The 24,454-nt window shown below is 48.2% G+C and overlaps 1 protein-coding gene across 3 annotated transcripts in view; it reads right to left on the reverse strand.

Moving 5' to 3' along the window:
* ITPKB (inositol-trisphosphate 3-kinase B) overlaps positions 1–24,454 on the reverse strand; it is an 89,075-nt gene that overhangs the window by 33,859 nt on the left and 30,762 nt on the right. Inside the window, exon 1 of one of the 3 annotated variants that reach the window (XM_084791830.1) lies at positions 4,179–4,613. The exons of the other annotated variants lie outside the window; for them this stretch is intronic. Coding sequence (XP_084647956.1) covers positions 4,179–4,220 — 42 coding nt within the window. The 5' untranslated portion in view covers positions 4,221–4,613. Of the gene's footprint in view, positions 1–4,178; positions 4,614–24,454 lie in introns of those variants that run through there. 3 annotated transcript variants of the gene reach the window in all.

The raw sequence follows: 24,454 nt of genomic DNA on the forward strand, positions 1-24,454 counted from the left end.
TTGGGAAGTCCAGAAAACCTGATATGTAGCTCAGGCTAGCCAGATACCAGGCCAGAGAACCTGATATGTAGCTCAGGCTAGCCAGATGCCAGGCTGCACTCTGCAACTGCCTATGGCATATAGAAAAAAACGCCTTCATCAAGGCAAAATTTGATTACAATATTAAATATAAGCTTTAAAAATCAATTTATAGCCGGGCGTGGTGGCACACGCCTATAATCCCAGCACTTGGGAGGCAGAGGCAGGTGGATCTCTGTGAGTTTGAGGCCAGCCTGGTCTACTAAGCGAGTCCAGGATAGCCAAGGCTACACAGAGAAACCCTGTCTTGAAAAACCAAAAGGAAAAAAAAAATCAATTTACAGCTGGGTGGTGGTAGCACACACCTTTAATCTCAGTACCCAGAAGGCAGAGGCAGGTGAATCTCTGAGTTGGAGGCCACCCTGGTCTACAGAGTGAGTTCTGGGATAGCCAAGGCTACACAGAGAAGCCCTGTCTGGGGGGGGGGGGGGGAATCAACTTACATATGTTTGCATGGTACAGTTGGGAGCTTGGCTTTCTCCCTTTTACATAGCTCAGCCTTTGCACTGAGAAGTGAGCAGTACAAGTCCATTTCCTGGACATCTTAGCATCCTGAAGAACGAACATAATTGTAACTCTCAGACAGATGCTCCATCTCCCCTTCCTAAATAAGTGTCTTCTAGCAGGGCATGCTGGCACACAGCTATAATCTTAGCATTCCGAAGACGGAGGCAGCCTGATAGCAGCTCAAGGTTATCCTCGGCTACATAACAAGCATGAGGCCAGGCTGCCCCCATTGCCTTGAAGCTCTCTGGACACAGAAGAAGCCAGTCCCTGGGACTTACAGGTGCCTCAAAAATAAATAATAAATAAATGTCTGTATTTAAGGCTACATCTCAGACGTCCATGCTACGGCGCTATGTTGCGCACAGAATGAATGGTGCTAGCAGACAGTGGCAGGGCCATCTGGAAATGATGGGCTGGAAACATCTCAGCTTCCTTAGAGGCCCCAGGTAGCTCCTATCTCCACGAGGCAAGCACAGACGAGGTTGGCAGCGAGGTGGCTCTTAACCTTGGCCACATACCAGCATCACCTGGGACTTGTTGCCGGTGCCCCTCTCCCAGAGTTTCTGACCTAAGCAGCTTAGAATGCAGGCTGGCACCGAGGCTCATTAAAGCTTCCAGAGCTTTCCCAAAATGCGGCTTAGGCCGGCTCCACCTGGCTAGTGTTTAATCAAAGTGGTCCAAGACGGTTAAGAAAGCGTAAGTACATCAGTCAGCAAGCAGGTCTGGTTCTTGGAAACGGGGACAACTCAAAGACACTTGTGTGCATTCACAGGGAAATAATATATGACGGCAAGGAGGCGAGAGGGCTGGGAACCATGCAGGCAGGCAGACGTTTGCATCCAAGCGCCCACACCTTCTGTCCTCTGTGTGACTTGAGCCAAGCCACCTGATTATTGTGCTCCTTAGTTTTGTCATGCGTACAGTGGGCATGGCAGTGATAATAACCCTTCTTCTGCAAGGTGGAAGATTAGCTGTAGTAGTCACTACCTGAGCCATTCAAGGCCCTCTAAGTGCCATCTATGGCTATTAACAGATAAACTGACCACAGCATTCAAGGCGTTGAATACGTGAAGAAAAGATGCAATAGGCTAGTGGTCCCCTCCCGAGGGATCCCTTAAGAGGTCCCTATTTCTTTGGAAGTAGTTATGAAAACTAAGAGAAACTAGAAGTGGTGTGGGAAGCAGGCAGGGCAGCACCCAAGCATCCAGGACGCCTCTCACTTTTGTTCCCCACCCCAGGTCACTTGTAAATTCCACCTCAGGAGAGGGCGTGTGCTTTCATTTTTTTTATTTTTTTATTTTTACAAGGCCAGCCTGGCTGTATCTGGCTTCACTTCTACCTCCCACAGTAGGTGGTAGACACATTATGCTATCGCAAAGAGTTCTGCAGAAGACAGGTCTGTCTGCCCCAGCCCTCACGCCTACCTTCTTTCCCCACCCTACTGTGAGACTCTGAGAGATGCCCAGCCCCAGAGGAGCAGCTAACAAGGCAACCTGTCACGTGTAAAGCTGGGTAGAAGAGACAGACTCTGGCACTCGGAGAGGTGAGGCGGAGAGTAGGGGGAGGGGCCCCAAGCCTGCAGCAATAGTGGTTCCTGAAATAAAAGGACCTAGTGCTATCATTGCTATAACCTTTCCTTGTCTCTCCTTTAATGCCTATGGCGCTGAGGAGCAGCTTTGGCATATGTTATTTCCTTTGATGCTCAGAACCAGCCCTATAAAGTGGTGATGGCACAGGGATTGAGACCAGTACAATTCACTAAGGAGAAAGCAGAAGCTCAGAGAAGCACAGACTCGGCGGCGGAACCAAGATTTGAACCCATGTCCGTGTAACAAGAACTCGTTTGCTCCACCATGCTGTGTATGCACCTTGCCTGCAACCAATTCAAAGGCCCATGGCAGCTGTGTGGTGTGTCATCTGTGAGTGTGTGTGTGGGGTGTTGGAGGGTATGTGAACATAGAACTAATCCGAGCTCTAGCTGAGTCCCACTAAACTGAGCTAGTTGGGCAACACATCACACCGGCCAAAGGGAAAGGGCAAGATGGAGGAGGACCAAAAGTCACAAAAATCAACCCTGGAGCCTTTACAGCATCTACGTCCACAGCACAGATTTCTCCTCCCCCAAATGCCATTGTCTCAAAAGGAAGTCAGGAGAGGACATCAGACCCCCTGGGACTGGAGTTACAAATGGTTGCAGATCACCATGTGGGTGCTGGGAATTGAATGTGGGTCCTGTGCAAGAGAGAGGAAAAAAAAAGCGCTCCTAACCACTATGACTCATCTTTTGCCAAACCTTTACCAGTCAGCTTGCCTGGATGGGGCTTCCTGGAGGGACATACTGGGCTGTAAGCAGCAGGAGGCTAGCAGGCTCCACTGACTTGCCTACATTCCTGTTCAAAAAGCACGCTTCTCTCAGTGTCGGGGAGGGGATCAGAAGCTACATCTCCTTTTAAATGTGTATGTATGTGATATATATATATATATATAAAACACTGTAGCTGAAGTCACCTACAGCTGCAGTATATTATGGACCTGACCTGGGATCTTAAAAAACAAACAAACAAACAACAACAACAAAAAAACTTTCTCAGGCAGAGTCTCTTTCATGATAGAGGACAGGAGAACAAGCCATTGAGAAAACCAGCCTCATCACAGGAATGGTCTCAGCAAAGAAATACTGTCCATCGGTTTCATGGAGATGTACTGAGTCATCATGACAAACTTTACAGACCAGAAAGCCAAGCACTGATACCCCAAGACTTCCTGGAGGCCCACAGGTAGGAACCAAGTCTAGATCTGCCAGGGCCATGAGCGATCCCACCTCCCAACCTCCACTGTTCATACCCTCAGGCCAGCATTTCCTAGGTGCAGAAGACAAGTCTCACAGTCAGCTGGGTTTCAAGCCTTTCATGGAGAACAGTAAAAACCGATCACATTTCTTCCTCCATCTCATTTTTTTTCTTTTTCTTTTTCTTTTTCTTTTCTTTCTTTCTTTCTTTTCTTTTGGTAAGAGACCAGATCTTGCTATGATGTAGAGCTCTGGCCTCTGGTTAATCTTTCACATCAGCTTTCTGAGTTACCAGGACTATCTGTGTGGGCAGCTTCTTTTCCCTTTCAAAACCTGGGCTGATCCAAACCTTGTGGCACACGCCTTTAATCCCAGCACTCAGGAGGCAGAGGCAGGCGGTTCTCTAAGAATTTCAGGCCAACCAAAGCTATGTAGTGAGACCATGTCTCAAACAAACTAACAAACAAACAGAGCCTGTGTAGATGTTTAAAGAAAGATGACATGGAAAGAGGTCACCTTCCAGGTACCAGGAGGGACATAGTCCTTCATCAGTACAGACACGATCGGTCCTTGTCATTGGGGTTATATGTCTTTATGACTAGATCTGTTAATGTTCCCTTCAAACTCTGACACGTCCTCTTGTCATCTGTGTTTTGTTTGTTTGTTTGTTTAATAGCCTTAGAATGCCTCCCTTCAAAATTTGGCCTGTGCTGCCTTGACTGTTCAGTACCTGCTCTATAGCACGTTTCCAGTCAGCTGGGCCCCACCCCCGCCCCTAGGTGCTAGCAAATACAGGCCCACTCACCATTTCCCAGTCCTGCCGTGTCCTCTCAGGTCTCCTGGCCATTGATAACACAGATTTCACCTTTTAATCCTTGTTCCTTCGGCAGCCAGCTACTGAAGTCCAACTCAACAGTGAAGCTCTGGCCCAATACTCTCCTCTTCCACGGAGGCCTTTCCAGAGAAGCTTAGGCAGAGAATACACCCAGCAAGTCCCGGGGCAGGCATACCCCTCCCTGTCTGCCCACGACACCATAGCCCTGCCCTTCAGGATCTCCCTGCAGCCTCTGCTCTGTGATCTGACCAGCGACACCTCCACCTCCACCAGGCATGGATCTCGCTCAGCAGGAATGTTTAGCATGTAACAGGTGTTTAGCTCAATGTTTATAAAATGAACACACAGGTTAGCCGGTTAAAAGCCTGAGGACACTAGACAAGATTGAGTGTCTCTTATGTAAAATGCTTGGGCCCAGAAGTAGGTTGGATTTCTTTTTTTTTTTTCTTCTGAATTTTGAATATTTACATATATGTGTATATATATAAAAATTATGTACCTTAGAAATAGAACTTAATCTTAACATGAAATTAATCTTTGTTTCATGTATGCCATATATACACAGCCTGAAGGTAATTTCATACAGCATTTTTAATGAGACCATGTTTGGACTACAATTCCATCCTATGAGGTCAGGTGTGGAATTTTCCACTTGTCGGTGCCCACTTTTGGGATTTTGAGTGTTTGGAGAGTTGAGACTCTTGACCTATGCAAGGGAGAGAATTTGACTTTCTTGCCCATGCAGCTCTAGTGCTGACAGCAGGTTGCGGGGCTGTAGCTCGGCAGTGAGGAAGGTTGTTCTACAAGGAGCTGTTGGCAGAGGAACAGGGTGGATGGGGAGTAGGGGAAGAGCAGGGTGAGGACGGAGACGCCAACAGGAGACACTGCAGAAACCAACTCCAGAGTGACGAGGCAAGTTGCCGCAAGAAAGAGACTGGCAGATAAGCTCTCAGACCCCACCCGACATACACAGGGCTTACCAGGGTACAGCCAGAAGACAGCCCCAGGGAGGGCCACGTGAGCCTGCATGCTTCCAAACTGCATGCTTCTATGCCCTGTGACGAAGTGCTACAGGTGGGATGGGCAGGGGACAGCCACAAGGTACCTGTGCTTGCATCTGGACGGCCAGAGAACAGTTCCAGTGCATTAACTACTTATTAGGCCTAATGCCATTTGTAGACATGCATGGGATTTATTAGAAAGGGGAGGTCTCAGTAAGTATCAACACTGGGGTTCGCAGAGATGCTATCAGAAGACTCAGGTCCTCTTGAAAGCTCTGCGGTGGTGAAAGTTCAGAAGCCAAGGTGCACCCTGGCCTTCAGGGAAAGGAGGGGAATTCAAAAGGAAGCAATCACCCAAGTGCTTTTAAGTTCAGTGGGAAAAGATTATCCCCCCTGCCCCATTCTCTGGGGCCCAACCACAAGTAATACACCTTTCATGGAGTTCCAAACATAGTGCAAGCTCAGCCCCAGTAACGCTGGCCAGACTGTAAGCCCCATAGTATTTAGTGCTCAAAGTACACCTACCCATGAGCCCCTTGCCCAGATAGGAATCATCTGTAAAATATAATGGGTAGCTATGCATGACACCAGAAAAAGATGGCTCACGGTCTAAGTATGCATCTCTGCTTCTCCTAAAAGCTTTGGGTTAGTGTTAAGGCTTAGATGTAAGATGGCCCCACAGGCTTCTGTGTTTGAATATATGGTCCTCAGTTGGCAGTGCCATTTTGGGCAGGTTGTAGAATCATTTGGCCATAGTCTCCAGCTGGCAGGCACAGGGCTACAGGGTTTATGATCACATAGCCTGGTCTGGTTCCTATCTGAGTCCTTCTCTGCTTCCGTGTCTACGGGAGTTCCAGTCATGTAGGCCTGTGAATTCCGCCATGCCCTCCTTGCCGAGATGGGCTGTACCCTCTTCAGTCCATCTTCCATTAAGGGGCTCCCTTCAGGCATTTATCATAGTAGTGAGGAAAAGCAACGGTACAGGTGGTAGCGTACGTGTGCCACACTGGCCTGAGGACTCCTCACAGATGGCTTAGGACTGAGATGGGGAACGACAAGGTACAAGGTGCCCAAAGATCTGGAAGGTGGGCAGCAATTCCAGAAGATTCAACAGGCAAAGCCTGCTGGGGTAGGGAAACCGTGGTGTGAAAACTGCAGGTAGTGAAGTCACCCTGGACCGCCTCCCTGACTCATGGAGGAGGCAAGTCATTTGCTTTCTTGGGTTTCTAGTGTATTTGTAGACGGTGAGCAAAAAGGAATACCTTTAAAAAAAAAAAAAGGAACTTTCTATTGCGTCATCAACACTTTGGCTCAAATACGTTCAGCTTGAACCAAAATAAGTTCTGGTCCAGAGGAGAAGGCAGTGATAGTGAGTGGCCACACAGTGAGATAAGAGGTGTAAAGTCGAGCAAAGCTCTTTCAGAGTCACTCTCCAGGACTCCCGTCTGAGGTGAAGACTTGCCACCATGCACACTGAGCTCTTAGAGAGTGGTACACAGGCCTGGGGCTGGACGTCTTCCCTGCTGAGGATGCGAGGCTCACTCAGATCCCTTGTTTCTGATGCCACTGGGGAGTTAATCCCTGCCCCATCCATGGAGACCATGGTGCCATTCACCAGAAAAGAACGCAAGCAAGCCTTGCAACAGAATCCGGCCCAGCCTTTGACAGCCTGAAGCAGAAAAGCTGAGGAGGCTGGTGCCAGCTCAGGCCAGCAGCTCCGGTGCACCTGTGCTCATGTGGAGGAGACTCGTGCCCTCCCACAATCCTGGGACTCACAGATGGGACACCCACATGGGTGCCAAACATGGGCAGGCGTCCTTGCCTGAGCCACACCATAGCTGTTTCTCATTTGCAGCTAGGATGTTCATACCCACAGACACCTGAGGAGTTATCAACTGGGGCCAGCCAAGAAGGCTTTTCAACAGCTTTTCCCCCAAAATCATTTTTTTGTATGTACTATTCATTCACATTTTATGAGGCATAAGTAACATACAAGAGGCATTCACAGAGAATAGATTCCTATGAGTTCTTAATTAATACCGTCTTAACATGTATTGTAAAGGCGTGTGTACCTGTGTGGGTGTTGGCATGTGAGGAAGCCGGAGGGCAGCTCACAGGAGTTCTCTCCTTTTACCACATGGCTTCAGGGGATCCCAACTCAGGGTGTCCAGCCTAGTGGCAATCACCTTTATTGATTGACCCGCCATGCTACCCCCTATTTATTTTTAAAGCGGTACATAAAACCTCCTTTAATTGAAGACTGTGATATTTTGACCCACGTATATGTAATATATTTAAATCATGTTAACTGTATCTCCAAAATGTTAATTATTTCCTTATGGTAATTTTTTAAAAAGCCATCCCACCATCCTTTCGAAATGTACACTACACAATTGTCATCATAAGTTTCCCTATTTGTGTGTGTGTGTGTGTGTGTGTGTGTGTGTGCACATGTATGAGTAGGTGACATGCAGGCACACAAGGAGGCCAGAGACAATGTCAAGTGTCCTCCCCAATCACTTTCTAAATCCTTGTTATTTTTCTTAAGGTTTATTTTTTTAAATTGTGTGTGTGTGTGTGTGTGTGTGTGTGTGTGTGTGTGTGTGTACATTGACTGAAGGTGCCTCTGGAGGCCCCTGGAGTTGGAGCTACAGCCACACGATGTGAATGCTGGGATCGGGACCTGGGTCCTTTGTAAGAGCAATATGTGCTCTTAAGCTCTAAGTCATCTCTCAGTCCGCGTCTCCTTGAGACAGGGTCTCTCGCTGAACTTGCAGCTTGACGACTTAGGTTTTTTATGTGTGTGCTGAGGGTCTAAACCCAGGCTCTCATGCTTTTGTGGCGCAGACTCTTACCAACTGAGCGTCTCTCAGCCTACGTTCCTTGTTTTTAACAAAACAAGCAAGCAAACAAACAAAACCAAAAACCAAACCAAACAAATAAACAAAGAGATCTGGAGAAAGCTTCCAAAGACCCTAAGGTTTTTTCCTTTTTTTTTTTTTTTCAAATAGCGGAAGCTGAAGGCAATATCAAGTCTTGAGCACAAGTTCAAATAAAGGCAAACAGAAAAGGCTCAAGATTCCTGATGGGATATACATCTGATGTTAAGTCCTTCCAAAGTGACAAATCCAGCCAGTGATATTACTGTGACAGAAGATCCCTACAGCCCTTGAGACTGTTCGGCTCCCTACACGTGACAGTTGCCAAGCTAGCTCTGGAAAGCCAGAGCAGACAGCATTCCCCAGGAACTGCTCTTCAGAGCATTAGCTGGTCCTGTGGACCCGGAGGAGAAAGGGAAGGATTGCCATAATCATGGCAACCAAGCATGAACTGACAGGTCCTACTAGGTGCTAATGGGGCTCATCACAGTAACAGTCTGCTCAGGGGGCAGCTGTGGCCACAGCTGCTGAGACCCTCAGAGGTGCTACAGCCGTCTGCTAGTCCAAGGCAGGGTCCTGATACGGCTAGAGTGGTCTTCACCATCTCCCTGTCCTTTGTCACCCGCCAACAATCCTTGTCCACTTCTCTCTGTCAGAGCCACAAGCTACCTCCTACAGAGGCTCAACACAAATACAAGAGGACAGGGGAAGAGAGGATGGTGAGGCCTCCAAAGACTGACTCCAACATCTCCTCCTAGCCAGGGCACAGCCATTGAGCTGCCTTCCAACAGTATACGAGCCCTACCGCAAACGCTTTACTTAAATCTAGTAGATTCCACACCCCTTGCTTGGAACTGAATTTGTTCTGTGACCTCCTGAGAATTTTTAGCAACTGATGATAAAAAAAATCCTCTCCAAGGAGAGATGTTTAACTTCGTGAAAAATCCTAACGCCATTGGGATGCATTCTCTTGCCAAGACATCTGACAACCGGCCTATTTTTAAAGGTCTAGCCAGCAATCTCTTAAAAACACTTTACACATAGACAAATAGGGAATGAGTGACCAAAAAGTAATGAGACCAACATTAGGATTTTGTTTTCTTAAAAAAAAAAAAAAGCCAGAATTTACCCATCCAAACAAGACTCTCTTCAGCGTTCCTCCCACCCTGAGTCCTGAGTTTTTTCCAGGGGTGTTTTGTTTGCTTAAAACCTCCTTGGAAAATGCTGCTACAGAAAAGTCTTTGCCCCGCTTAGTGCTGTGCGGGATAAAGTTCATAAGCATTCGGTCGGCAGCTGCCTTTGTGTGCCAGGCACTGTGGTAGGCCGGGTGGAGGGCTCCCTTAGTAATTGAACAAGGCCTTTCCTGGCAAGGCAAAGGAAGGAAAAAGAACACATACCATAAGCCAGGTACTAGGCAATACATTTTGATAGTTACAGCTAATACACACCCCTCAAACCTTCATAAAAATGCAAAGACTGACGACTGAAAGAAGTTAAAGTGATTTGGCCAAAATCACACAAGCAGGAGATTGTGGTGCTACTGCTGGGCTGGGGGATATGACGTGCCCATGTTGGTGCTCACCACACCAGGGCAGCATCCTGAAGCAAGCTGATGATCCAGGAGAGAGACTGACTCAGAGGAGGCCCCAATGGGAAACCTGACCCAGACCTGGCCACGTCCCATCCTACGTCAAGCACGCGCCTCCTGTTTACCTTTGCATCAAGTCTCTGACAGCACTGTGGGTAAGGAGTGTTTCTTCAGATGTAAAACAGGGCTTACACACTCCAACTATTTACGTCAACCGAGAAAGACAGATCCTCAGGCACGTTCGCACACCCGTGCTCACTCACACAGAGGACCATCTGTCCGTTCAACTTGTCCACCTCACAGGAGGTAAGGACATCGGGTCTTCATTTCAACACGTCCAGACTGGCTGCTGACAACAGTTGAAATAGGAAGCAGACAGATGATTGGGTACATGAAACACAGCACATACATACAAGGAAATATGATCCGGCCTTCCTAAAAAGGAAGGATTTAGAGCCAGACCTGGTGGCTCAAGCCTGTAATCTCAACTACTTCAGAGGTTTAGGAAGAAAGAGCACAAAGTCAAGGCTGTGGAGTAGAGTTCAAGGCCAGCCTGGGGAAATTAGCATGACTCTGTCTCAAATAGTAAGTAGAAGAGACCCAAGGGGATGGCTAGCTCAGGGACAAGGTTCTAGGTTCAATGTCTAAGACTGAAAATATGAAGGAAGGAAAGTAGGAAGGAAGGAAGGAGGAAAGAAAGTATTTGTGACACATGCTACAACACTGATGAAACTTGAGGACATAATGCTAAGTGAAAAAAGCTGGAGGCAAAAGGGAAAATATTGTGGCATTCCACTCCTGTCTGGAGCAGTAAAATTTACAGACAGAAAGTAAAATGTAGCTGGCTGGGGCTGAGGAAAATGAATGGGAAGCTATTATCCAAGGATACAATGTTGCCATTTAGTTTGCAGCCTTGCTAGGGTAGAATCCAGGGCCTTAAAACACGCTGGACAAGCCGGGCGGTTGGTGGTGCACGCCTTTAATCCTCGCCCTCGGGAGGCAGAGGCAGGCGGATCGCTGTGAGTTCAAGGCCAGCCAGGTCTACAAATCGAGTTCCAGGACAGCCACGCTAGACAAGCACTCTTGCTGAGATGAGTTTTACCTCCAACCCCCAGACACTGTTGTGCAAGATTTAGTTCTAGAAACGATGGTGGTGATGGTTGCACAACAGTGTAAGTGTATTTAATGCAACTGAACTATAGAGCTGAAAACGGTAAATGTTTCCCTACTTTAAAGAACTTGAGCTTCTTCTCTTTGGGGGTTAAGGATTCACAGTATGTTCCTCCGAGGAACTCTGGGCTAGTCTGTATGCTCAGCTCCTTCTGTTTTCACCCCAAGTCAGGACAGGAGGCTTCAGATGAGAAAGATCAGAGCTGGGCTGGGCGGAGGTGGGCCAGGGCAGACACTGCATGCACAGTAAGTAAGCAGCTTTTCTAAAATCAGCCCCAGAAAGTCCCTCCACTGCCTAGGACTACCTTAGCCTGAATCAGAAGCAGGAAGGAGAGGGTCTAGAATTAGCAGACACTTCTTATACCCTGAAATTTGCAAATACCGCTTTGGCTAGTTCAGTTGGCTCAATATAGCATTGGGGGGGGGTGGCTTTTATAGGGGAACACTGAAGAAAGACTGTGAGTCCTAAGGCTAAAGTCTTCAGGGGAAATTTTGTTCTGTAACAAATTTCAATTTTTCCTAATAAAAAGTAATGTCACGGTGCCACGTAGACAGTTGATGCCACCTCAGTGACTATGCTCTGCTTGCAAATGCCGTTGGTGATGCCGTCCACCACTACCCGTACCCACCCCATCTGTGCTCGAGGTTGATCTATTTTTTAAAAACAGTTATTTTACTTATATATATGTGTGCATATACGTGTCACAGAGTGGAGTCAGTTTTCTTCTTCTACGAGGTAGGAGCCAGGAATTGAACTCAGGTTGTCAGGATTGGCAGCAGGTGCCTTTCCCCCACTGTGCCATCTCACCAGCCCAGTGCATTGGGTTTTAATCCGCCCCAAACCAACAATAAAACAGTAAGAGTTCAGGAAGCAGACAGGTTTCAGAGGCCCCAGCCACCCCACCACATAGCCTCCTACAGCCTCCAAAGTACTGTTTTGGGCCCTGGGCTTTCAGATATGTACAGAGATGTAATTGATGAACCCACAGGACTAGTAATGGAACAACCCTGGAGAAACAGGTATTTTAAAAAGTTAGTATTTAGCAAGGGGCTACTAGATACATGCCGTGTCTCTATTTTTCAATGGGCCTTCAAAAGTCGGTAATGTTTAGACGTCGTTTTAAATGAGAAAATGGAAGAACTCGCCAATATGCTCAAAGAGCAGGGCTAAGACTCAAAGTTTGCACTTTTTCCATTACACTAGAATAGTTTTTTAATTTTATTTTTTTCAATCCTGTTTGCCTGGTTTCTCAACTTCCCCAAGTTTTCCACAGGTCCCAGCCCAGCCCAATTTTCCGTTGGAGTGAAAAGGCCTTCTTCCCAGCTGCTGTGACCCAAGTCACACAAAGTGGTGGGAAGAGGATCTGTAAACACAAGCCCCCGAAGCCTCCTTAAATAGACAGCAAAGTGGAAAGCATCTGCATCAGAGGAACTTCTAAAGAAAGCCCTCCCGAGCTGCGGCTCTGGGCTCCTTCCATAAGCCACTTCCTGCCCTCACCCTGCACTGCCACTGAGAAGCTGCATTTGGGCCCCAGCAGCCGTGCCCTGCTCCCCAGGCCTCACGGTCTAGGTAATAAATGTGCTGACCATTTCTGTAAGAAAGAGTCACAGCAAGTCACTCCTGGAGCAAGTGCTTGGGGTATCATGTCATTCAGGGGGTTCAGTGTTCAAATATAGAACCCTTAATGCCCCAAATACACTCAGAATTGTGGGTCCAGGAGAGAAGAAGGGAAGGAGAGCTGGCCCATATGACAATACTGCTTTGTGTAAGTATTTGCGAGTGGCAAGTCCTAGGAGCAGACACAGAATCTCACCTGCCACCTAAGCCACTGGCTGTCAGTTTCCTGGGCTGGGGCTCTGGCTTCGTCTGAAATGCCAGGTGCATTGCATTAAGCCTTATGCTGATGGTGCGTTGATCATGGAATTAGCAGATGTGTGCACCCTGGCTTGGCACTGCTTTCCCCCAGGGACCCAAAAGCTCTGGAGGCAGCACTGTCCTAGCCAGGGCGGCGATGGCTGTGATGAAACACTACGACCAAAAGCAAGCTGGGGAGGAAGGGGTTTATTTGGCTGACATATGTTTCCACACCATATTCTAGCAGTGAAGGAAGTCAAGGCTAGAGCTCTACTAGGGCAGGAACCTGGAGGCAGGAGCAGATGCAGAGGCCATGGAAGGATGCTGCTTATAGCCTTGCTCACTCACTGCTTGCTTTCTTCTCTTTCTTTCTTTCTTTCTTTCTTTCTTTCTTTCTTTCCTCTTTTTGTTTTTGTTTTTGTTTGTTTGTTTGTGGGTTTTGTTCTGTTTTGTTTTTGAGCCAGGGTTTCTCTGTAACAGCCCTGGCTGTCCTGGAACTGTGTAGACCAGGCTGGCCCTGAACTCATAGATATCCAATTATCTCTGCCTCCCAACTTCTGGAACTAACAGCGTGTACCACCACTGCCCAGATCAGCCTGCTTTCTTGTAGAATTCAGGACCATCAGTCCCGTCCCACCCCCAGTCAATCACTGAAAAGAAAATGCCCAACAGGCTTGCCTACCAACCGGATCGTATGGAGGCATTTTTCTCAATTGTGGTCCCCTCCTCTCAGATGACTCTAGCTTGTGTCAAGTTGACATAAACCAGCCAGCACAAAGCACCAACACAAGAGCCACTTCTCTGGTCACCTCTTGTGAACGGACAGCGCAAAGAGCTGTTTCCTCAAGAAGTGGAGCTGTGGCTCCTGTGCACAAGGGGAAGGCGGAGAGTTTGGGGCAGAACACAGGAGACACTGGTCCGAGATTACCACAGCCTTCTGGAAGCGGCCGGTCACCCAGTAGTCCATCACGGCCCCTCCCTTACTGTTAAGCCATGCTGGGTACTGCCTTCTGCATGCAGAAGAACAACGATGCTTTAGATGCGGCTGCTTCCTGTGTGCGTCTATGAGGACCACTGACCTGGCCCCTCTCTGGCAGTATTAAATTGTGACTCGTTGTAAACAGTCTAACTACAGCACGTCCAGCGTACTCCTCCCTTCCACGGATGTAAAACCGAACACGGAGCTCACAAATGGTGCTCGCTGCCACTCTGTGCTGTGGAACGCTGCTGTTTTGGGTCCTTACCCTGGTCTCTTTCATCTCATGAAAGCATGTCAGCTGTGCGCTGTGGTTTGAACGTAGCCCTCAGGAGTTAATGAGTTGGAAACTGAATCTCCAAATTGATAGGGCTCCCACATTTGAAGGAGAGCCCACTGGGAGTGGGTTCGGCCTGTATGAGTCATGAAGAAAGGGTCCCCGGGATGGCACCCAGAGGACACCATAGCTAGTGTATCTCTTGTTCTCACCACGTGATAACCCATAGACTTTAGCGTCACTTCCTGTATGGGTCTATGAAATCCACCGCCAGATGAGGCAAGAAGTCCTCAATAGAATGCTCCAGAGTTCCCTGCCCTCCAGAAGCACGAGGCAGTTCTCTTTCTCCCTAGTTACCCAGCCTCAGTTACCTCATCACAGCCACAATGGAGCCCAGGAAGGAGAGCTCTGAAGAAGCCACTGTGTGCCCACAGAACCGTCGCTAACAACCTTCATGTTCAGATAACAGACAGACTATGGATTCAAGGTGGAAAAAATGTTTTTCTGATGTTCTGTCAAACTCAGGGCAAGACTGCACAAATGATTTGTGACATTTTCAGGGGACAGCAGACATGGTCGCTCTAAGACAGAGTCTCAGTGGACTAAAAGCTTTCCTCTTCCAATGCAGCCACCAAACCAGGAAGGACAACAACTCTACACTGAAGTAGGGATGCATAATTTTGAGATGGTCCCTAAGATTCTTGCTTGGCAGTCACTGGGTCCCCTTCTACATCCAATTCTAGTGACCTCTTTACAGCTCCTCAAATCTTCGAAGAGCAACAGCTGAGGTGCAGCATGATGCTCCCAACAGTAGGGGATCACAGGAGCTCTTTAAGGTTTTCACATCTCAGATCATGTAAGCTTCCCTGATCAAGAAGCCAGGTATCACCATGCTTCTGTTACAATGGAAGACATTCGGGTTCTGCCAACAGCATATGAGTGTGAGCTATCTCTACAATGATGTCATCTTAGGTCAACCTTTACACGCTGGTCATCTCTGCTGTCTTGTGTGGTGGGTAGCAATGTTTCTCCTGGTGTCTACCTGCTAAAGGCCAGCAGTACCATCTTGACAAATGTGACAACAAAAACATTTCTAGACACACACACACACACACACACACACACACACACACACACACACAGTGCATGAGCATGTTGCATGTTGACTACCACTAGGTGACTGAGTTTATCAAGCCTTTGATCTGGTTTCCTCAAGGTCAGGACTATGAGGTTGCCAGGGTGATATCACTAGAGGCTCCTTTATGCTTCCTACCTTTCAAACAGCCTGGAGGGGCAGCAGATGGAATAAATCACAGAGATCAAGAGTCAAAATTGTGTCAGCTAAATAAGCACTAGGCCAACGCCAATACTAAAAGAATATAAAGGTCCGTATTTTGGAAATGGACTGTGCAAAGTGAGGCTGGCATTGCTTTGACAGCAGTCAGTGTGTCAATGCCTGGGGGTAGGGAGGACTCCACTTCCATAAGGGACAGTCTTGTGTGACCCTGAAGATGCCTGTGTGATCTTGAGCTTCCCTGATGCAGGAGGCATCCAGCATCCTTCCCCTGACAGACCCTTGGTCACCAGAAGCCTCCTACCTTCCTCATGTAAACTCTGGCCCTTCTGTGGGCAGCAGTGGTGCCAGGCAGCAGCTGCGGCAGTGTTAGCAATGGCAGCAGAGACAGGAAGTGAAAAGAATGCAGCAGGGACCACCTACCACCATCAGCCCTTCTTTAGAATGGGGGGAGGTGGGGGTGGTAGGAAAAGGGAAAAAAGAGAGGTCGGGATACAGGCTGGAGAGGGGAGCGGAGATAAAGGCAGAACAGAAGAGGGAGATCTGGGCGGGAGAGATGGCTCAGAGGTTAAGAGCACTGGCTGCTCTTCCAGAGGTCCTGAGTTCAGTTCCCAGCAACCACATGGTAGCTCAGTCAATCAATAATGTGATCTAATGCTCGCTTCTGGCCTGCAGGTGCACATGCAGACAAAGCACTGTATACATAATAAATAAACAGATTTTTTTTAAAGGAAGGGGGAGGTCAGTCACACTCAGCTTCCCAGAATTCTTTCTCACCTTTCTTTTTCCTTCCCACTCCTCACCCAGCTTTGCCCATTACCTATTCACTAATGCTCCTACCTGCCAGTCTAGGAAATTCAATACCTTGGGTTAAAATCCCGGCTCTACCAATTACTAGAGGTGTGAATATGGGTCAGTTTTTAAATCTTTCTAGGCCTTTGTTTCTACATCTATGAGACTGAGGTAATGAGGCTAACTCATGTTTTGAGTCTGATAGTAAGTGAATGTTAAGCTGTAAGTACAGACAAGGCCATTAAGCTATTGCATATACATTGAAGAAAAACCCTCCAGGGCTTGGCACCCGGAAGGTGCTCACTGGTATCCGATATTGGCTATAACTTACAATCTTGGCAAGTAGACAGTAACCATAACTTACTCCACAGAACATCCCTTATAAAGCCGAGGTTCAGAGTGAAAGCAATGGGCCCGAGGGCACCAGTTTCTCAGAGTTTTCCATCTGAGCATCACTAGCCTGGAGCAGCATCAGTGGGTACTGTTTCTCAGGGTCACTAAGGACGTCTGACATTAGCCAACCGGAAAATAATTCACGTTAGTAATGGTGTGGGGAGAGGGGGACTTAGTGGTCTGAATGTTTTCTAATTGCCCTTATCAATTCCCCCCCCCACCGCCGAAAGTCCTAGCCCCTCCCCACAAGACAGGGGCTCTCTACATTCCCTGGCTGTCCTGAAACTCCCTCTGTAGACCAGGCCAGCCTCAAACTCACAGAGATCTGCCTGCCTCTGCCTCCCAAGTGATAAAACTAAAGACAATGCACCACCATGTCCAGCTAGCCCTAGCATTTTGGAGCTCAGCAACCACAGGGGTTCCATGGTCCAAAACGCCCCTTCTAGCGGGGAAGGGTACTTTGAAGTAGGCGTGGCTCTACATTAGCAACCGAAGGACCTGGATCTCTTCCCATTACTGAGACAATGGAGGGGTGCCTGGAAGTCAGGAGAGGAGTCTTTCCGGGGCCTAATTTTCTAACTCTGCCAGTGATGGCTGGCTACTTTCCACTCAGGAACCAATTGAGTCTAAGACCTCCCCCAGATGAACTTTAAAGCCATTTTCCTACACCTCAACTGTTAAGAGACAGAGAAGAGACAAGGCACTGCCTGTCCCATACAGCATTAGTACAGGAGAGCCAGTGTTTTTGCCACAGAACTCAAAAGGGTGGCTGTAAGAATTGTCCCAGAGCACCACAGCTCTCTGACTTCATAAGGGTCCCTAAGAGAAGCCAAGCCCTCTGGGTGAAGCCTTGGTCACAGCCGCTGCTGCCTCCAGGGCCAGGGCCACCCAACAGTGTTGTCTAGATAGACACTGCTCTAGAGCTGACCAGCACTGTGGCCTGTAAGACAGCTCTGCCTGGATCTACTCAACTGGTTCAATCTTGTTTTTTTGTTCCCTAAATGTCATGGGTTTAGCTGTCAAGAGGCCAAGAGGAATCACCTAAACTGGATGGCTCCTTAGGGGCCTGGTTCAATCTGTGTTCCTACAGCGCTCAGGACGATGCCTGGCATGGATCAACTGTTCAGGAGATGTCTGTTGCTGTGAGAGATGAGCATCTCCTTATGATTCCTAAAACCACATCTCATTCCCGGTTGAAACAGGGCTGAGCTCAGAGCCAAGGATCAGGGCTAGGACGCTGGCTGCGCTGAGATGACACACTTACCTTAGGGGGCTGGGACCCTAAGGCTGGGAAGGACAACTCCACGGTGCATTTCGTTTCATTGTATCCCAGGTTCCTTTAAACCTTCTCTGGGAAAGCCAGAGGCCAGGGTAACAGGCTTTTCCCACGTAGCTGGGTCATTACTAAGTCCCAGGAGGCTGGAGGAGAGTGGAAGATGCTTTTCGGGAATGGCATGGGGGTGGAAAGGAAAGGCTGCTGCTGCCTTAAGTCAGGTAGGAGGAAGATAGGCTTAACCTCCCAAGGCCCTGGCATCCAAGACGACCCTATAGAGGTCCCTGCACCCCACCGGCTGCTCATCCCACCTGGCATACTCACAGGTGTGCTGGGGCTCCAGGAAGGGCCCTAGGCAGGGCCAATGCTGTGAGCCTGCTCATCTCCCCGGCTGGACCTTCTCCAACCCACTGTTTCTATACTCTGAAAATAAAGAGAGCTGAGCTCGGCATCTCAGGACCTTGGACACCGAGGGCTGCCGGGAAAGCCCAGGAAAGAGCTGCCAGGGACGCACAATGCTACAAGTTTTTCTCCTCGCGCCTTGAACTCTCTGTGGCCCTCTGGCCTCCTCCTACCCCCAACCACCTCCCATAGGGAAACAGCCCTGGCTTTTTAACATGCTGATAATAAGGGCCTGTTAGGCCAAGGAGGCGGACACAGTGCCAGCCAAGAGGAAAGTACTCAGTGGCCACTTGCTTAGTTGGCAGGGTTGTAGAAGCAGGAGCCCCCTGCCACCGTACTGTGTGACAGAGAAAGGAAGGGTGCAAGCTAGGGGCAGGAGCTGCTCAGGCTGTGGCTCAGAGAATCATCTCTGGGGGTGTCTGCAGCACCCCTCCCAACCCCAGGTTGCTGAGAACACTGATACACTCACTATACCATTGTATATTCCATTGGCTATACCAAAGGTGTGAGGAATGGCAAAGAGGTTTGCTTGCCGACTGTGTTCAAACCAGAGTTTTCTCAGACACTTAAGAAGATATTTAGCCTATGTCTCAGTTCCCTTGTCTGCAAACAAGAGAGGTAAGTTAATGAGCATTTACGTCATGGGGCCATTTTGAGAGTTAAATAGGCTAAAATATCCATGGCGTTAGAACACCACCTATGAGGTCGTCATCATTACCTTTCCCCATGGCCTTCTGCTTACAGGCCATACTGGGAAAGTCTCCAGAGATGTATACCACACGTGCAAGGCCACATGTGTATACCACATGTGCAAGGCCACATGTATCACCCAGTCCCCATGGGAGAAGCTTTCACAGAAGATAAATCTCTTGCCTAAAATGCTATCACTGATGAGCCAGGCTGGGATGGAAACTTGGCCTGTGACCTTAGCCTCCTTCTTCCCGTTAGTGCACTGTGGCCTGAGGACCACCAGCTTGGGTTCCTGTAAGATGGGGAAGCAGCCCAGAACCTAAATGAGAGAGCCAAATATTCCAAAGGGCCATCTTGCCGCAGCCTGTGGGTTTCTAGCACTTGCAGATTTCCCTTCTGACTCCAACTGAGAGCATCACAGGTCCCCCTCCCCCCCCCCACCCAAGCTCAGACAAACTTCTCCCTGTCCCAGCAATCTAATGACCCTGCCTGTTCGTGTAACTCCATGCCCAAGAACGTCAAATGCTGCCGGCACCATGATCAAAAGCCAGCTGAGCCCCGTACACACAGGGAGACTCCCTGCCATGTAACCTTCAGACCCTCCTAGGAGGAGCATCCCATTTACAAAACCCCAGCGGGAGAATGCCTATCAGGCGCTCTGTGTTCAAGCTTCTTGCTAACAGGCTGGTTTTAAAACTTTGACTTTCTTGTCTTCTATAAGGACCTCCTCAACTCTCACACTCCAAAGACCCACAGCAACCCAGAAAACTGTCAGCAAGGAAGGGAAGGAAGAGTGAGAAAAGTGTTCCTTCCCAGGCGGACGGGGAGCACATCTTCCTTGTGGGGCAGGGGAGCACATCTCAGGGACACTCGCTCCAAGTGAAGCCTCCTGACTTTTCACCACATCGTGGTCCCCTAATTCTGCATCAACCATTTCTTGCTCACCACCGGCTCCAGGATTGGCCTCCTTTCTGCTCCCAAGCCCCGTGCACACATGGAGAGGGAACAGGCAAAGGCAGGAAGTGCTTAGCTGAAAGAGGACAGAGAAAGAGAAAAACACCTCCTCGGTGTTGAGCAGAGCAGTGGCTCTCTCAAGAGAAAGATCGGCTTGACGGCCTTAGGGTACAGAATATTCCTTCTGTTGGGACCTCGTTATGGCTGTCACAAAGCGCTGGCACTGTGTCTTCAGAGAGGACTGGGTTGACCAAACTGGCATAGTAAACGCCTAGACTTAATTCAATCACTTAAACTCACGATTATCACTCATCTCCAGAGCCACTGGACGCGTGAGGTAGACAGTAACAAGAACCCACTCACGCGTGCCTCCCCCACTGTCAGCCTAGAAATCCACTTCTGGTACTTTCTTCGCCCCACCCTTAAGGAACTAGGGATTGGAATTTTATTCCTTTCTAATTATACATCTTTCCCTGCAATAGATAATCTATACTGACCCTGTGGAAGAAAACTGAGTAAAATATCCGCACCAAATGCGTCCTGTGTCTCAGTAGCTTAAACACCGAGGTCTTAACACGGACCCGAGATTCCATTTTGCTTGCCAAAGGCTAAGTGTGTATGTTTAAGTGAGAGAAAGTGATTACGACGAAAAACGGGGAATGTCTGAGTGGGTGAAAGAAAAAAAAACCAGTAGAGATATTGCTAGAAAATCCGACTGCACACATAGTCCTGGCGCCCACGCATGAGAAGGGCGGAGTGCCAGCGTCCTGGGGTGAAGTGCTGAGCTTCGCAAAAACAAAGGCGCTCAGCACCCTGGGCCCTTGAGAGACCAGCCTTCACTTCTCGCTCAATATTTACAGTCATGGGTACATTAGTCGACAGATCTAATGTCCTTCCACCCTAGCCCAAGCCGGTTTGAGCTGCCGAGTTCTCGGGCCAAAGGAGTCAAGACCCAGAGAACCTCATCCAGGGCGGGTGCTGCAGATGCCATCCGCCACCAGGGCATCCTGGTCTGCCAGCCAGCCTCTGGGAGGGGAGGGGTTGGAAGCGGTCATGTGATGTGGAGGCGGCCCGTTACCTAGGCGACAGGGCCCTGACCTGCTCTAAGGCCCTCTGGGTGCCTGCTCTCTTTGTGGGAGGGACAGAGCACAGCCCTTGCACCACGTTTTGGGAAACAACTGTCCCATCGCTGCCACTTCCGCTGGTGTTGGGAGAATGAGTGTGCTTGTGTTTGGATGTCCCTATTTATAGACTAGGTACGGTACTTTCGCTTTTTTGAGGAGCTGGGGATTGAACCAAGGGGTACGAATTAGGCAAGTGCTCCCTCACTGAGCCACACCCATTCCTTTTTTTTTTTTTTAATGACACAGCAGGGTCTTACTGTGCAGTCTCAAACTGGGGATCCTCCTGCCTCGGGTTATAGATATGCATCACCATAGGGGCTTTGGGGAGAATTATGAGGGACATTAAATCTATTGTTTGCTTTTTAATGCTCAGATGCAACAACTGTTGGGGCCAGAACTGCTGGTTTTGTTTTTTGCTTTTTAAATCTTCACTTCTCAGGACCTTACAGTGTCTAACTACACTGACAGCTTACAAATGGTATGGTTTCTGAATTCGATGCCTTAGCCCTGAAACTTCTACTTCCCCAGATTTCAGATGGCCCATATCTAAATATTGTTTGGATCTTGAGAATTTAACAACTCGGTCTTAAACTGAAGTCAGTGTACCTTCTCAGCATAAAAACGGGGCCACTATAGTAATTAGTAATAAATGTTAACAGTACAACTACTTCAGAATGTTTAGCATGCCATAAAATCCTATTACAAATTATTAACTTATTAAAGTAGGTCTCCAATATAATTATACATGACCACGAGAGCACTAACGTGACTTATCTTTTAAAACATTATATAATCTAGGCTATCCACTGCCAATACAACTGGTTACTGACAGTTTCTTGTATATGCTGTAATGCAAATTTCCTGTATTAAATGTGTGTGTATGTATGTGGGTGTGTATGTGTGTGTATATGTGTGTGTATGTGTGTGTACATGTGTGTATGTGTGTGTATGTGTCTATGTATGTGTGTGTATGTGTGTGTATGTGTGTGTATGTGTGTGTGTGTGTATGTATGCTGGTGAAGATGAATGAGATTGGACAAGAACTCTACTCACCTTTTCCTGGCTCGCTATGAAAAACTGAACAGGCAAACGTGAAAGTTGTCTTTCTGGAAAGTGTCACATTTTCTCACTGGGGAAATGTGCACACTGAGGGGGCAAAAGCTTTGGAGATAAAAACAACCGGGGAAGGAGGTTTATATCGCTTGAGACAAAGCAGCGCATCGTTCTGGCAGGCTGACAGCCAGGCCTTTTCCAGAGATTACCAGCTACTTAACTCAGTAAGTGATGGGCACTCCACACCGCGGTACCCAGTGCAGTAAGAGTCTCTTATAAGAGAGGGCCTGTAAATGTCATCCAACCTCAGCATCATTTAAAATCTTGAACTAGAGTGACCTTTCTTAAAGGCTTTTCCCCACAAACACACAGTGGGACAAACTCCCCAAACTCAGACTTTGAGACTTACAAGTACTTCAGTAATTAAAAAACAAACAAACAAACAAACAAACAAACTGTTGCTCTTGCTAGGCCAAGGTGTTAAATGTTTGGGGCAGTACTGGGTAGCCGTGATCAACCACAGAATTTAAGAAAAGTTCAAGGTTAGTAGCTGAAAGACTTCATACTGAGGCCATCCTCTTCTGTAGCCAGCACATCCTAGAATTTTGTAAATATTTAGGAGGTGACATGGCTCACGTTTCCCAGAAACCTTCTGGTTGGTCAGAGGAAGGGAAGAGATTTCAGAAATACAAAACTTGAGTAGAAGGCTCTGATTCCTTCTGCCCCATTCGCTACCAACTTCCTGCGTCAACCCCGGATACACAAGCACCAGTGTACACTTCCAAGTGTCCGCCCCTCCAACCCCCCATGAGAAAGGTTCCAGTTTGTGATTTCCACTTTCCTCTTCCACAGCTGGAAGGTAGGAGTGCTGGGGGTTGCCTCCCCATCTCCAAGAGCAGATATCCATCACTGGAGCCACGCATGAAGAGCACCTGTCAGACATGTCACTTGAGATATGGCATCTCTAGGTTCTGGAGCACCGAGGCTTCTTGAACAAGCTAGCCCAGGGTGCTGGGAGTGCCGTGCCAAAGCCCAGTTTGCTGGGAGGGCCATGCTAAAGCTCTTGGGTGGGATTTTTCTTCTTGTCTTCTTACCCCCAAGCACTCATACGCTCATATAGACATGGACTCAACCAGCTTCTTCCCTCATGCTCCAAGCTGCTAAGGGGCTTTGAGGAGGCTAAAAGTGACCCAGCAGAGCTTGTTGCTGGCCTTGCCGGAAGCACACAGAGATGGCTTTCCCTCCCATGCAGTGAAGGCCAGACAGCTCACCACAAAACCAGCATATTTCAGTGTTTCGGTCCAAAAGCAGAAGATAATTTTAAAAGAGTAACTTGAAGCAAAAGAAATAGTATCACAACGTTGAACTTGACACACATGATAAATATAAAATAGTAATAAAAACAAGCAAGAAAGCTATAGATAAAAAAGCCTAGCGAATCGTGCTGTACTGAGCAGTGGTTCCCTCCAAGTTTAGCTCAGGAGGTGTTCTTTTATCAGCGCCTATCCTTGGGCCCTCTGACAGGAAGACCTTTAGAAGTCTAGAGGTTTGTCACAGACCAAGAAGACTTTGGGTTCCAAACCTGGAGACAGAACGGACACTCTTTTGTTGCGGATGCCCTGGAAGACACAATGGCCTATGAAGAGCGTCCTTCTCTGAAAGAGTGTCCGGCTTTCCATGACATCCCCAAAATGGTGCTGGCCTAGCTCTTGAATTCACAGATAAGGCCCAGAAAAGTCAATTGAGTGCTTTGGGTGACAGGGCAAATTATATGTCATTTTCTAAAGCTGGTTGGGCCCCGTGGGAGGAAGACACCACACAAGCCAACAGACCTTTTCCATTTCAAATTACAAGGATTCCGTGAAGTGTCCAGCCGCCACTCTGTCTGGCTTTCTGGGCCTGGGTGTGTCAGTTGCCACTCAGTTACTGAGGTGGACAGATGACCAGGAGACTAGGGTGGCTGGATACGGCCACCAGCAGCCAGCTAGTGCACCCAGGCATCAGCCCTCAGCTAAACTACCCCTGTGGGCTCAAAAAGAATACTCAGTGTCCACTCTTCCCAGGGTGAGGCATTTCTGTGCTCCACAGACTCATCACAGAAGCTGCTTACATATGAAAAAAAATCAGTAAAAAACCATTGCCCAGATAATCTTCATTTCCAGGCTAATTAAGAGAGAAGCAGTGTGTGTGTGTGTAGGGGCGGGGGCGGTTGTTGAGGAGGAGAGTTTGCAAGCCTATTAGTTTAATTTAGAATAAAAACAACTTTCAGACACTGCCGCGGGGCAGAAAACATTTGTAAATAAAAACAACTGAAAGCGTAGGACATCAGTATACTGCCAATGTGTGCTCAGTGGCTGCTCCACAGTCATAACCAATGTGTGCACGTGGGGAACTAAAGGCCACCAGGACAAGGAAACATAGAGTTCCTCTTGCAAACTGAAGGACTTTGAATTAAAAATATGAGACAAGGGGCTGGAGAGATGGCTCAGCCGTTAAGGGCACTGACTGCTCTTCCAGAGGTCCTG

The sequence above is a fragment of the Acomys minous genome (assembly GCF_964271855.1).
Source record: "Acomys minous genome assembly, chromosome: 1".
In the NCBI taxonomy this organism is placed as follows: domain Eukaryota; kingdom Metazoa; phylum Chordata; class Mammalia; order Rodentia; family Muridae; genus Acomys; species Acomys minous.